This window comes from Quercus lobata, chromosome 5 (genome assembly GCF_001633185.2).
Source record: "Quercus lobata isolate SW786 chromosome 5, ValleyOak3.0 Primary Assembly, whole genome shotgun sequence".
NCBI classification, from domain to species: domain Eukaryota; kingdom Viridiplantae; phylum Streptophyta; class Magnoliopsida; order Fagales; family Fagaceae; genus Quercus; species Quercus lobata.
Genome location: NC_044908.1, coordinates 39,578,720 through 39,591,477, shown reverse-complemented (window position 1 = coordinate 39,591,477; position 12,758 = coordinate 39,578,720). Strand labels below are relative to the sequence as shown.

General features: G+C 37.7%; 1 protein-coding gene across 2 annotated transcripts in view; it reads right to left on the bottom strand.

Moving 5' to 3' along the window:
- LOC115991719 (mediator of RNA polymerase II transcription subunit 16) overlaps positions 1-9,328 on the bottom strand; it is a 32,811-nt gene extending 23,483 nt beyond the window's left edge. Inside the window, exon 1 of one of the 2 annotated variants that reach the window (XM_031115586.1) lies at positions 8,779-9,328. In XM_031115586.1, coding sequence (XP_030971446.1) covers positions 8,779-9,044 — 266 coding nt within the window. In that variant the 5' untranslated portion in view covers positions 9,045-9,328. The remainder of the gene's footprint in view (positions 1-8,778) is intronic. The other variant, XM_031115587.1, reaches the window with a different exon arrangement.
- Positions 9,329-12,758: the final 3,430 nt, after the last annotated feature.

Genomic DNA, 12,758 nt, shown 5'->3' with positions numbered 1-12,758 from the left:
GTTCCATAACAACTGTTTCTTTAAAGTGACATTGCCAAACTCCGTTTCATTCCATTTTTTTAGGTCCAACTTCAAGGCTGCCAACTTCTTAGCTAGTATAAAACTCGGGTTGCCTTGAAACAAATAGGATGCCCACCAAGTTTTCACTTTATCCACAAAATTTTCCGCCTTCAACCACATATTTTCAAAACGAAAATGTTCCTGATGAGTTTGTTGGTTGTGTGAAGGCTTGTACAACATTCCCTAAATTTTCTATTGCAGTTAATGCTTCTTTGGCTGGGTATTTTGCAATGAAAAAGGGTTAAAGGCAAGAGGACCCTCTTTCTCCTTATCTATTTTCTATAGATGATGTTTTGTTGTTTGCTTCAGCCCATTGGCCCTTAATAAAAAAAAAAATAATTGATGTGCTAGATGAAATTATGAATACAAGGAAATTTCTTGTCTCTCAGTCAATGATTATAAAAAAATAAAAATAAAGGAATTACCTGTTGGTAAGCTGCTTTTGAGATATCTTGAGGTTCCTCTAACTTCAATAACTATAAGACTCCCCTATAAAGATTGCAAGCCTATCATTGCAAAAATTTCTGCTAGAATCTATCCCTGGACAGAAAGGAATTCATCTTTTGGTGGGAGAATCCAATTGATCAACCTGGTTTTGGATAGTGTGCAAGTATTCTGGTCCAGCCTGTTCATCTTAACTAAAAGAGTGATTATAGGTATTGAGCAAAAACTTAATGCCTCACAATGGACAGGCCAGGATGGTAAAACCTATTGTGGCTAAGGTTGCCTGGAAAGATGTTTGTTAAAGCAGGTAATTTGGGTGGCTTGAATGAGGAAATATTTGTGAAAAGGTAGCAGTTTCTAGTCTATCCCTATTCCTCAGCAATGCTCTTGGAGTTGGAGGATAATTTTGCAGCTTAGGAAGCCTGCCAGGAACCTGATTTGATTCAAGGAGGGATCTGGTCAATCTATCTTCCTCTGGTATAATTACTGGCATCCCCTGGTCCTTTTATATAAAGTTTGGTCATAGGGTGCCTAATGACATTGCTAGTGGCAGAAAGGCCAAAGTTTCTGACCTATTTCAGAATGGGATGTGGAATCTTCCTCCAGCAAGATCTAACATCCTCATTCAAATCAAAAGTGGGCTTCCTACAACAGATGACTGCACTAAATTATTTTATTTTTCTGCATTAATAAAATAGAAATTTTGCTTGCTATGCCTGCCTGCCTCTGTGATTGTGTTCATCTGTGATGGTAAAAAAAGAGGCCTGGCTACCTCAAATTAATCACAAAACTTGTGGTTTTTCTCTTTTGTTATGGGAGGTTCAATTTTCTTTTTCGTTGAGTCCAAGACTTTCGAATTCTCAGTTGAGGAGAGAGGTGCTTATTTCATGTTACGCATTTTTGAGTGAAATCGGGATTCTTTCTGATCAGTTTTCATGGGCAAAGAGAGTGCAAAGCATTTGCTAGCTATTGTGGAGGATCTAATGTCTAATACAACTCCTAGTAACTTTGCACGAACCTTCAAGGATGGTGAGAAAGTTTTTATTTTGCAATTGGGTTCCAATGCACATGGCTGTTTTTTAATGATCTCGGAACTTATCCATAGCAGTTGGAAAGGCTTTCTCGTGGTGCCAGAAGGGAAATCGGGTAGTGGGTGGCAAGGTTTTGGATTTCATCTACGGAAAGCAATTGCTCCTGGGTCACTCGCCATCAAACAGCCATTTAATTCTGTCATGAAACCGATGGTGGAGAATTCCAAATCTTTTCTACTGGCAGTGGTGGAGGGTGATCAAAGAGAGGGTAGTGGTAGTAGGAAAGGAAAGCAATTAATGCCAAATTTTCAAATTTCAACCAAATCAAATTTGAGCAATCAAAGCCACGATACCCGCAATTTGAATGCTGGGAAGAAACAAGCAACGTCTAAGGCTAAATTGCCGGTTGAGATTACAAAGAACATTAGCAGTGTCAATGATTCGCATTTAACGTTGGATGTTGGCCTGAGATTGGAGCGGGGGCCGGATGGTGGGTGGGAGGTAAAGTGGTCCAAAGTCTAGGAAGTGGGCCGCATAGAAAAACCCAAAGATAATAACAATAAGCCCGAAGATAAAAATCCATAATTTTAAACCCACCAAGGATACTTTGCAAATTAGATGTTGAGAAGGCTTTTGATCACATCAACTGGGGATTTCTTATGTAGTTACTAGAAGGGAGTGGGTTCTCTGCTAAATGGAGGCGGTGGATTTTCTTTTGTATATCTACAATTTGCTTCTCTATTCTGATAAATGGCTCTCCTTGTGTGTTTTTTAAGAGCTCCAGGGGGTTAAGACAAGGTGACCCATTGCCCCCTTTGCTATTTGTCTTGGTTATGGAAGCCCTTGGAAGAATGTTGGATAAAACTATCCATGATGGTTACATGTCAGGCTTTGGTGTAGGTCGTTTAGAGGGAAGATCTTTGGCGGTGTCTCGTCTCGTCTCCTCTTTGCGAACGACACTTTAATTTTTTGTGATGCTGATCTGGATCAGGTTTTGTTTCTCCGTATGATTCTCATTTGGTTTGAGCTAGTTTCTGGTCTAAAGTTAAATTTGGGCAAGTCAGAATTGGTTCTTGTTGGTATGGTGCATAATTTTGACTTATTGTTGAACGTCCTTGGCTGTAAACTAGGTACTCTTCCAATGAAATATTTAGGCCTTCCTTTGGGAGCTAAATTCAAGGATAAGACAATATGGAATCCAATTCTGGAGAAGATAAAACGAAGATTAGCAGGATGGAAACGTTTGTACTTACCCAAGGGAGGTAGAGTCACTTTAATTAAAAAGTACTCATCTAATGTACCCACTTATTTTCTATCTTTCTTTCCTATTCCTACTACTGTGGCTAACCGAATTGAGAAACTTCAGAGGAATTTCTTATGGGGTGGCATTGGTGATGAACCAAAATTCCATTTGGTTAAATGGGCTACTGTCTGCACTCCCATTGCTTTGGGTGGTTTGGGGATAAGGAAGGTAAGACTTTTCAATGAAGCTTTGCTTGGGTAGTGGCTATGGAGATTTGGGATGGAGAGGGCTGCCCTTTGTAGGCAAGTGATGGCAGTGAAATATGGCTGTGGATGGGATGGCTGGTGTACTAGGCCTATTAATGGTCCATATGGTGTTGGCTTGTGGAAAAATATTAGTTGGGACTGGCCTTCTTTTTCTCGCCACATTCTATATGATATTGGGGATGGGTCTAGGGTGAAATTTTGGCAAGACCATTGGTGTGATGAAACATCTCTTGCAGTCAGCTATCTTAAATTGTTTAGATTTTGCCGAGATCAGGAGGTTAGTGTGGCTGAGATTATGAAGTTTGATAATGGAATCTAGTTTTGGGATGTAAGTTTCTTTAGAGGTATGCATGCTCGGGAACTAGAGGCACTGGCCGGTTTTATGGATACCATATATGGTGCTTCGGTGAGAGGGTTTGATGAGGATAAGATGTGCTGGAAATCTGATAGAGAGAAGAGCTTCACAGCTAAGGATTATAACAATCTCTTAATGGGCTCTAATGACTACTGCTTTCCTTGGAAAAGCATTTGGAAACAGAATATTCCTTCTCAAGTAGCTTTCTTTGTTTGGACTGCGGCTTTAGGGAAATGCTTAACAATTGACAATTTACGAAAAAGGAAGGTTTGGATATGGATTGGTGCTACATGTGCAAGTGTAATGGTGAATCAGTTGATCATTGTTTTCTTTATTATCCGGTTGCAATGGATATGTGGGCTATGGTGTCTGGTTTGTTTGGAGTGAGCTAGGTTATGCCGAAATCTGTAGTGGGACTTCTAGCATGTTGGCAAGGCAGTTTAGGCCATCATCGAAATGGGTATATATGGTTGATGGTTCCCCATTGCTTATTGTGGTGCCTTTAGAGGGAGAGAAATAGTCGGTGCTTTGAAGATAAGGAGAGATCCATATCAGACTTGAAGCTATTTTTCTTTAGAACTTTAATGGATTGGTTGGCTGTTTTGCGGAACCAATCATTTTTATCTTTTCTTGATTTCTTAGATTCTTGTAATTTTTGTTCTTGATTGTTTGACCCCTTGTACACTCCCTGTGTACTAGGGTGTTCCTTTTTTGATATCAATAAACTTTTTACTTATTAAAAAAAAAAAATTTTGGGCTTCCTTTTTTTTCTTTTTTGCTAAACCCAAATTGGGCTTCCTACCATCACCTTGGTTGATATTGCTAGTCCTGTATGATTTCTTCTAAAAGTGGGGTGTATTACTTTGTGATGGTCTCACAGTATACTTCCTATATACTTTGAGCTATGTTTTTTTCAATAAAGATAGATTATTTACTTTAAAAATAAAATTAAAAAATGGGGTGTACAACTGTAAGGAGACTTGGGAATGGATACAAGGGAAATTGCCAAAAGAGTCTTGGTGGAAGTTACTCCGGTTCAAGAGATCTATCCAAAACAATTCCTTATATGCCGGTTGACCAATAAAAACAGACTTTCTAGTTTCTACAAAGGATAGGCTTCTGCGTAAGGGGTTTAATGGTGACCACATGTGCTTTTTTTTTTTTTGGATAGGTAAGAAAGTAATATTATTACTAGAAGAGAAAAAAAAAAGATACAAAGAGTTCACGGTAGTGAACAAAAACCACAATGACAAAAAGAAATAAAGGAATCAACATCCTATCCTAAGAGACAAAAGAAAATCAGTAATAATAGAACAATCAAAGAGAGTCCGCTAGCACAAATCTAACAATTGAGCCATTGATTTCTCAATATCCTCAAAAGAAAGCCGATTACATTCAGTCCAAATAGTTCACATCAAACAGGCTGGTACCAAATTTCAAATATTGGAATTATATTTCCCAATCCAATGGTGCCAACAAAAAAGTAAGTCTACAACCAAACCTGACATAACCCAATCAATCTCAAATAGCTGAATCATATGCATCCACAAAGAATGAGCTAACGAGCAAGAAATAAGAAGATGATCTACAGATTCCTCGTTACAACAGCACATACAACAATGATTTGCCCAAGGGGCGATCGCGTAGCATAAGATTATCCAAAGTGAGAATCTGGCCATGGGCTACTGTCCACATAAAGAATACCACCCTTTTAGGAACCTTTACTTTCCAAATACCCTTCCAAGGGAAACTAGAAGGAGTAACATTTCAAATCTTATGATAAAAAGTTTGAGTGCCAATCTTCCCACTTCTATTAAGGCTCCAACAAAGACTGTCACCTCCACCACCCCTAGGAACTCGAGATTGGATCAAATGAAGAAAGGAGTAAGAAGCTGCTAACTCCTAGTGGTTGAATTCCCTATAAAATCTTGAGTTCCACACTTTATCATTTCCACCCACTTGAGGACTCAAAACATCATAAATATAAGCTTCCTTATTGGCTGAACACAAAAATAACTAAGGATAGAGAGTTTTTAAAGAGTTATCCCCAATCCACTTATCATGCCAAGAAAGAATACAAGAAGCATCTCTCACCACAAAAGTGAAATGCTTAGAAAAACTCTCCCACCCTTCACTAATACTTTGCCATAACCCACACCCATGAGCCCTCCTACAAACTCTAGTGCTCCACCCCCCTTTCACCTCCCCATATTTCATTGCAATAACCCTCTGCTAAAGATGAGTAGGTTCATGGCCATATCTCCAAAGCCATTTCCCTAACAAAGCCTGATTAAAAGGCACAAGTTTCCGAATTCCCAAACAGTTCTTTGAGTCCAGCTTCACAGATTCAATTTGGAAGTTGATTCTGGTTGATGTATTGTTGATGCCTATGTAAATTGTTAGGATACTTTTCTGGCTTGGCTTTTAGGCTTGAAGGAAAATATCAGTGTCATGATCTGCAATCAAACTTGGTCTGCAGTAGTTTATTTAATTTGGTATGAGAGGAATGCTTCATATTCATGGGAGTGGCAGTAGAAGACAGGAAGCAACGCAACACAAAATCAATCTTGAATAGAAAACCCGTATTGCATTGAGAATATCCCTAAATCCGTTGATGAAGTTTCTTGATTCATGATGGTGATATTTGTCTATAGAACATGTAGTTAGTAGTTTGGTGCTGTTTTGAGCTGCTAGATTGGTGCTGCTTTGAGTTTTCAGCTTTTCTCTTCTTTGGTGTTTCTGTTTTAACCTGTTTTGTTCTTCCTGCCTAGCAAGTTCTTCTTTCTTGAATCAAGTAGATGCTGTAAATGTGAGAGATTTTAGACCTATTAGTCTAGTGAGCGGTATTTATAAAGTCATTTCCAAGATGCTAGCTAATAGGATAAGAAAGGTGATTACTGGGATTATTTCTGAGTCTCAGAATGCCTTTGTTCTGGATAGACAAATCCTAGATTCAGTTTTAATTGCTAATGATTGTTTGGATAGTAGGCTCAAGGCGGGGTACCAGGTGTTTTATGTAAATTTGATCATGTCAGTTGGGACTTTCTTATGTATATGAAATGTAGAAAGTGGATTATGTTTTGTATTTCCACGGCAATATTTTCCATTTTGATCAATGGTAGCCCTAAGGATCTCTTTGGGAGCACTAGGGGGCTGCGTCAAGGTGATCCACTCAACCACTTTTACTTGCTATTATTATGGATGCTTTAAGTCGTTTGTTGGATGGTGCGGTTCTAGCTAGACACACCTCTAGTTTCACTTTTGATACCATGACTAATACTCCCCTAATGTTGACCCATCTTCTTTTTGTGGATGACACCATTTTTTTGTGATGCCATTCCTACTCAGATAGATAAATTGCAAGAGATTTTATCCCCATTTGAAGCAATGTCAGGGTTGTATACTAATCTAAGTTAGAATTAGTTCCAGTTGGAGAAGTGTCCAATATGGGGGAGCTTGTGGCCTTTTTGGGTTGTATACGTTCATCACTGCCAATGACATACTTAGGACTTCCTTTGGGTACTAAATTCAAGGATAGGGTGATATGGAACCCTATTCTTGAAAAACTTGAGCAAAGATTAGCGAGTTGGAAGCGGTTATATTTATCAAAGGGAGGTAAAGTTACTTTAATTAAAATTTTGCCAACTTATTCCTATTCCTCTTCCCTATTCCAATGGATATTGCTAACCGTATTGAGAGGCTTTAGAGGAATTTTTTATGGAGTGGGATTGACGAGTCCCCCAAATTCCATATGGTTAAGTGTGGTGTGGGGGTTGTACTCTTCGAGAGGCCTTTCTAGAACTCTATAGCATTAGTTGTAATAAGGAGTCTTCTATTGAGGATGTTATGCATTTTCCTAACCAGAGGCTTCACAAGGATCTTCAATTTTCTAGGGCTGTCCAAGATTGGGAATTGGAATATTTAACTAGTTTTTTGGATCTAATTTATTCTATGCCTCTTAATGGTGAGGGACATGACAAACTTTGTTGGAAACCAACAAGGAATAAGGGTTTTAAAGTGTGAGTACTACTTCTCCCTTTCCTCGACTCCTGGCACTCTTTTCCCTTGGAAACCTGTGTTGCACTGAAAGATCCCTCCTAGGGCTGCTTTCTTCTCGTGGAATGCCGCCTTAGGTAAGATTTTGACTCTTGAGAACTTATGGTATAAGTGTGTCACAGTTGTAGATTAGTGCTATATATGTAAAAAGAGTGGGGAATCAATGAATCATCTTCTTCATTGTCCCACTGCTTTTGAGTTAAGGTCTATGGTGTGGGCTCTGTTTGGTCTTCTATGGGTTATGCCACAAAGTGTTACTAACTTATTTTCGAGTTGGCAAGGTCCTTTCGGTAGACATTGAAGCATATATTTGTGGAGGGCTGCGCCACATTGTGTCTTATGGTGTATTTGGCAAGAACAGAACTCAAGATGCTTTGAGGGAAAGGAACGGTCTATTCCTGAGATTAAATCTTTCCTTCTCCACACCTTGCTGGATTGGAGTTCAGTTTTTAATCCTTTTACATGTTCTAATTTTTTTAGATATGCTTGATCTTTGTAATTTAAGAGTTTAATGTACTGCTACCCATGTACACCCCCAGTGTACTTGGGAATTTTGATTAATACAATTCTGTTATTTATCAAAAAAAAAAAAACTTCTTCTTTCTTGAATCAACTTTAGAATGACAAGTTAAATTTTTATTGAAGGTATTAATATGATCATTGATAGATTAGAAATGTAAACACAAACACAGCAAAGACGTATCAAATGAGATGCAATCACAAAGTAAATATGTGGCAAACGTCTAAAGACACAATTTCTGCTAAACCATGATTCCACAAAAAGGTCATAACCAATGCAAAAACTCCTACTTCTACAGAGCCTAGGAGAAGTAATTGGTAGGCCATCTTACCCCCGTTTTTTTGGAGAAAAATTGCCCATGAATATGTTAAAACAGGGGGGCAGCAAAAGAGAGTATTCAAATAAGATTGAATGGAGAAATGGAACAAAGGAGGCCGTCCCTGATTCATTGATGTTGAGTTGTCTACTTCACCATGGAATTGGTTCACAATTAAATTCAATTTACAAGACCTTTCCTTTTTCAACTTATTCGTAAGACATGGATGAAAGAATTCAAAGTAATGCATTATATCTTCTTTAAAAAAATAAAAAAAACACACATTTATTTTCTAAAACACAAGATTTGCATCGAAATTTCATTACCTAATCCAGTAGAATCCACACGGTTAACATTTCCAAAGATAACACAGAAATTTACTTAATTAAATTTTCGTGTTTCAAAATTCCCAAATTAGCTAGACAGAATTGCTTATAGGCTAAAAAGCATTGGATAATGAAAAACACAAATATAGGAAGAAGAATACCTAAAATTGCGACAAAGCTCGGGAACGCTCATCTTGTGTTGCAAATTGGAGCGAGGCTGCTTGAGGCGAATACAGAACACGGTGGCGGGACTCACTGAGTCTTCCTCCATTGGATCGTCAGGCTTTTCTTTCTCCAAAGGCTCTTCTTCTTCTTCTTCGTCTTCTTCTTTTTCAGAAATTAGTAATTCTGTTTTCTTCTCTGAGCCCTTAGAAAGCTCGATCAAGTCCTGGGACTGAGACTCTTCTTCAGCGACTTGTCGATTCATAGCGAAAACCCTAAAAACAAATTGGTATATATAATAATAATAATAATTATAATAATAATAATAAGAGGAAAAGAAAGAGAAATGTGATGTGAGTGGTGGAAAGTCGCGATTGAGGGCGACAGATATCACTGTTGAGATTAGACAAAGAGAAAGAGTCTCTGTGTGAATGTAGTAGTGGTCGTAGTAGTGGTAGCAGTAGTGGGGTTTGAGTGTGCGTGAAAGATTTGGATTTGGATTTGGATTTAATTGGGTTGGGTTGGCCTGTTTTTTTTTTTTTTTAATGTTGTGTTCCTGTTGTGTATGTAACTGTGTGGATGCTCCCCATCAATACGCAGTCAAAAAAAAAAAAAAAAAAAAAAAGATGCAAGTAGTTGGTAATTTGGTGGAGCGCCAACAATATTTGCCAAATTCATATTGAAAGAAAACATTTTGGGATCCCTAGCATGTTGCCTTATTTTGAAAATTGAAATATATACATAGTTACAACTTGCAATTTATATATATCCCAATTGTGATTGTGATTTGTGAAAGGGTGGATTAATTATAGAGTACTATTTAGGGTATGTTTGGTAAACTATAATAGGCACTGTAATGTAATAGTTATTCCTATAATTTAGTTTTTTTTTTTTTTTTTTGGGTTAAAAGACAATTCATAAAAAACAACTAAAGATCTACATCAAGTTCAGGGTAGAACCTGTCTAAATACATTCCATTGAGATCATCTTCAAAAACATTAACTATGTCCACAGGCAGACATTCAAAAGAAATAAAGTCCAAGTTCTTATCAATAGCCATCCTAGCCAATGTTATTAAACCCGGCCAGTTGGACCAGTGACCCGGTGCATTGACCGGGCTGGGTGATCAATTGGATCGGAAAAGTATGTGACCCGGTCAAAACTGGTGCAACCCGGTGGGTTTTAAGCAACTCGTGTGACTCGATTGGGTTTTATTAACCCGATCGGGTTTGTGAATTGTATAAAATTATGTTAATATATCTACTTTATTAATTCTTTTATTATTTAAATGTGTGATAATATGGTAATTAAAACAAGAGAAAACCTAAAAAATCCAAAAAAAGCACTATTCCCTGCGCCCTTCAGATTCACACTTTGTACTTTGTGGTTTTTAGGTGTACCATCACTTTTCAGTTTTCACAATTCTCAAAACCTACTACTACGGGCTGCTACTATGCATAAATGTTTTTATGCTTTGAAGTTTGAATAGATGTATTTTCTTTTTAATTCATTTGTGGCCTTATACAAGAGTTTAAACATATGTAGATAACTTGAACTTGGAAGAGTTAGTCGAAGATGATGACAATGATGATGGAGATCCTAGTAACCAATATGAAGCTAGGAGTGAGGAGCCTAATGAAAACAAAAAATCTAATAATGAGACTGATGTTGGAGTTTTCAATACAGATAGAGCTTCAAGTTTAAGCCCAGGTAGTAATCTATGGGATTGGAGTAATTGGACCAACCAATGAGAGACTGAGAGAAATATGTGTTAAAGTTTGAGATTTTCCTTTTTATTTATTTAATATGCATAATTTTTAGACATGTTAACAAGATTTTCTTTAGTAAAGACTTTGTTGCAATCTTATGACATTTGTTTATTTTCCTTGTGAATTTTATAGAATTTCTAATGCTATTGCTTATGAAACATTGAGTTTGAATTATAATGGCGAGTTTAATTTGGGCATATGCCTACTTTTTATTTTTTTAACTTACATATTTAGGTTATGATTTCTTAAACTTAATTTTAGCTATATTTAATTTTTAAAATTTTTTTATTTGACCTTGTGGTTCGACCGATGACTCACTGGTTGAACCAGTGACCTAATGACTCATAGACCGAGTTAACGTCTGGTCTGGATTTAATAACTATGATCCTAGCAAGCATATCAGCACAGTGGTTGGCCTGGCGGAAGTAGTGCTTAAATTGAATCTAGCGAAATCTGGAAATCAGTTGTTTGCAATCATCCAAAATAGGAGAGACTACGTTATTCTTATAATCTGGTTTGTGAAAAACATCCACAATAGCTCTTGCATCTAGCTCAACAACAATAGATATGATATTTAAATTGCAGCGCAGAATTAGCCCATCCCTAAGGCACCACAACTCAACCACAAAACTATTACTTATCCTAATACGCCTAGAGAATCCAGCAACCACCATGATTATCTTGCACAATACCCCCACATCTTGCTAGCCTTGTGCTGCCCATGACGGCTCCATCTGTGTTCAATTTACTCCAACCTTCTGGAGGCCTCTCCCATCACACTTCCTTGATAATATATCAAGCTGGACCTCTGGGTGAGTATGCACACATGAACTCCATAATTTGGTTGAAAATTTCTACAGCCAACCTTGGATTCTAGTTCTTCCTATTAAAAACAAAATTGTTTTTGCTTTTCCATATATTCCAAATTAGAAATGGATAGACCATTTTCCATGGGAGCTTTCCAGTAAGGTAGCCTGTGTTAACCTTCCCATTAATATTGAGTCATTCCTGCAGATCAGTCATCCAAAATGATTGGTTAATGGCCTCAACTCCAATTGTATCCACACAACCTTGACCCAAGCACAATCTCTGAGAGCATAAAGCACTGATTTCGATTCCCCTTGACAAATGGGGCACAACTCTTCATCAACCACTCTTCTTGCAAGACATACCTTCACTCCAATACTATCATGAGCACACCTCCATAGGAACGTTTTCATTCTAAGCAAAGTCTTGGATTTCCAGATCCAACTAGCAGTAAAAGGAGGACTAGAGATAGAATTTATAGCAATGCTATAGGCACTTTTTAGATCAAAGTTGCCTTTTGGAATCCACCCATGCTAACCTGTCTCTTCCTTTGTTAGTCATAGATATATGGATGGCTTAAATCATCAATTTGATGTCAGAAGGAAGAACAAAAGGGATTCAATCCCAATCCCATCCCAAGTCCTACACAATATCTTTAACTTCCCACTAAGATGCTTCCTGGGTTAAGGGGCCTTGAATTAGCTGACGGAGAGGCCCTCTTTTTGTCCAATTTCCTTGCCAAAAATTCAATTTACTATCCCTGCCAACCATCCACATACTTCCTTTGGTAAAAACCTCCCTTCCTTTTTTAATAGCTATCCAAACCTGTGAGCATGGGAGTCTATAAGCATTTATAGCATTAGCTCTTTGATGAGTACAATACTTCTGTCTTAAGACTTTGGCTCATAGTGCTTCTTTTTTTTGTAGCAAGTCTCCAATTAAGCTTTGCCAGAAGGGCGATATTTCTTCCCTTTGCTGTTTGCAGTCCAAAACCCCCTTCATTTTTAGGTTTTGACACTTTTTGCCAACCAACCCAGTGTATCTTCCTAGCTGAGTCCAAAGTACCCTCGAGAAAGTTTCGGTTAACTCCATCTATGCCATCAAGAATTTTTCCAGGTAGGTAAGCACACTGCATTACATAAGCAGGGATTGTCGCTGACGAAGCTTAAATGAGGACAGATCGAACAACCAGGGATAGCATATTTGCTTTCCATCCCAATAACTTTTGCTTCACTCTATTCAATATGAAATTGTAATCTTGGGAGGATAGTCCAGTAATTTGGTTATGTTTTTATTACAGGGAATAGTCATTCCTTATGAATAGCTATTCTTTAAAATGAGGAATAATTGTTTATCTTTAAAAGGGTTGTAATAGTTATTTCTTACTAGGTGTGTTAATTTCT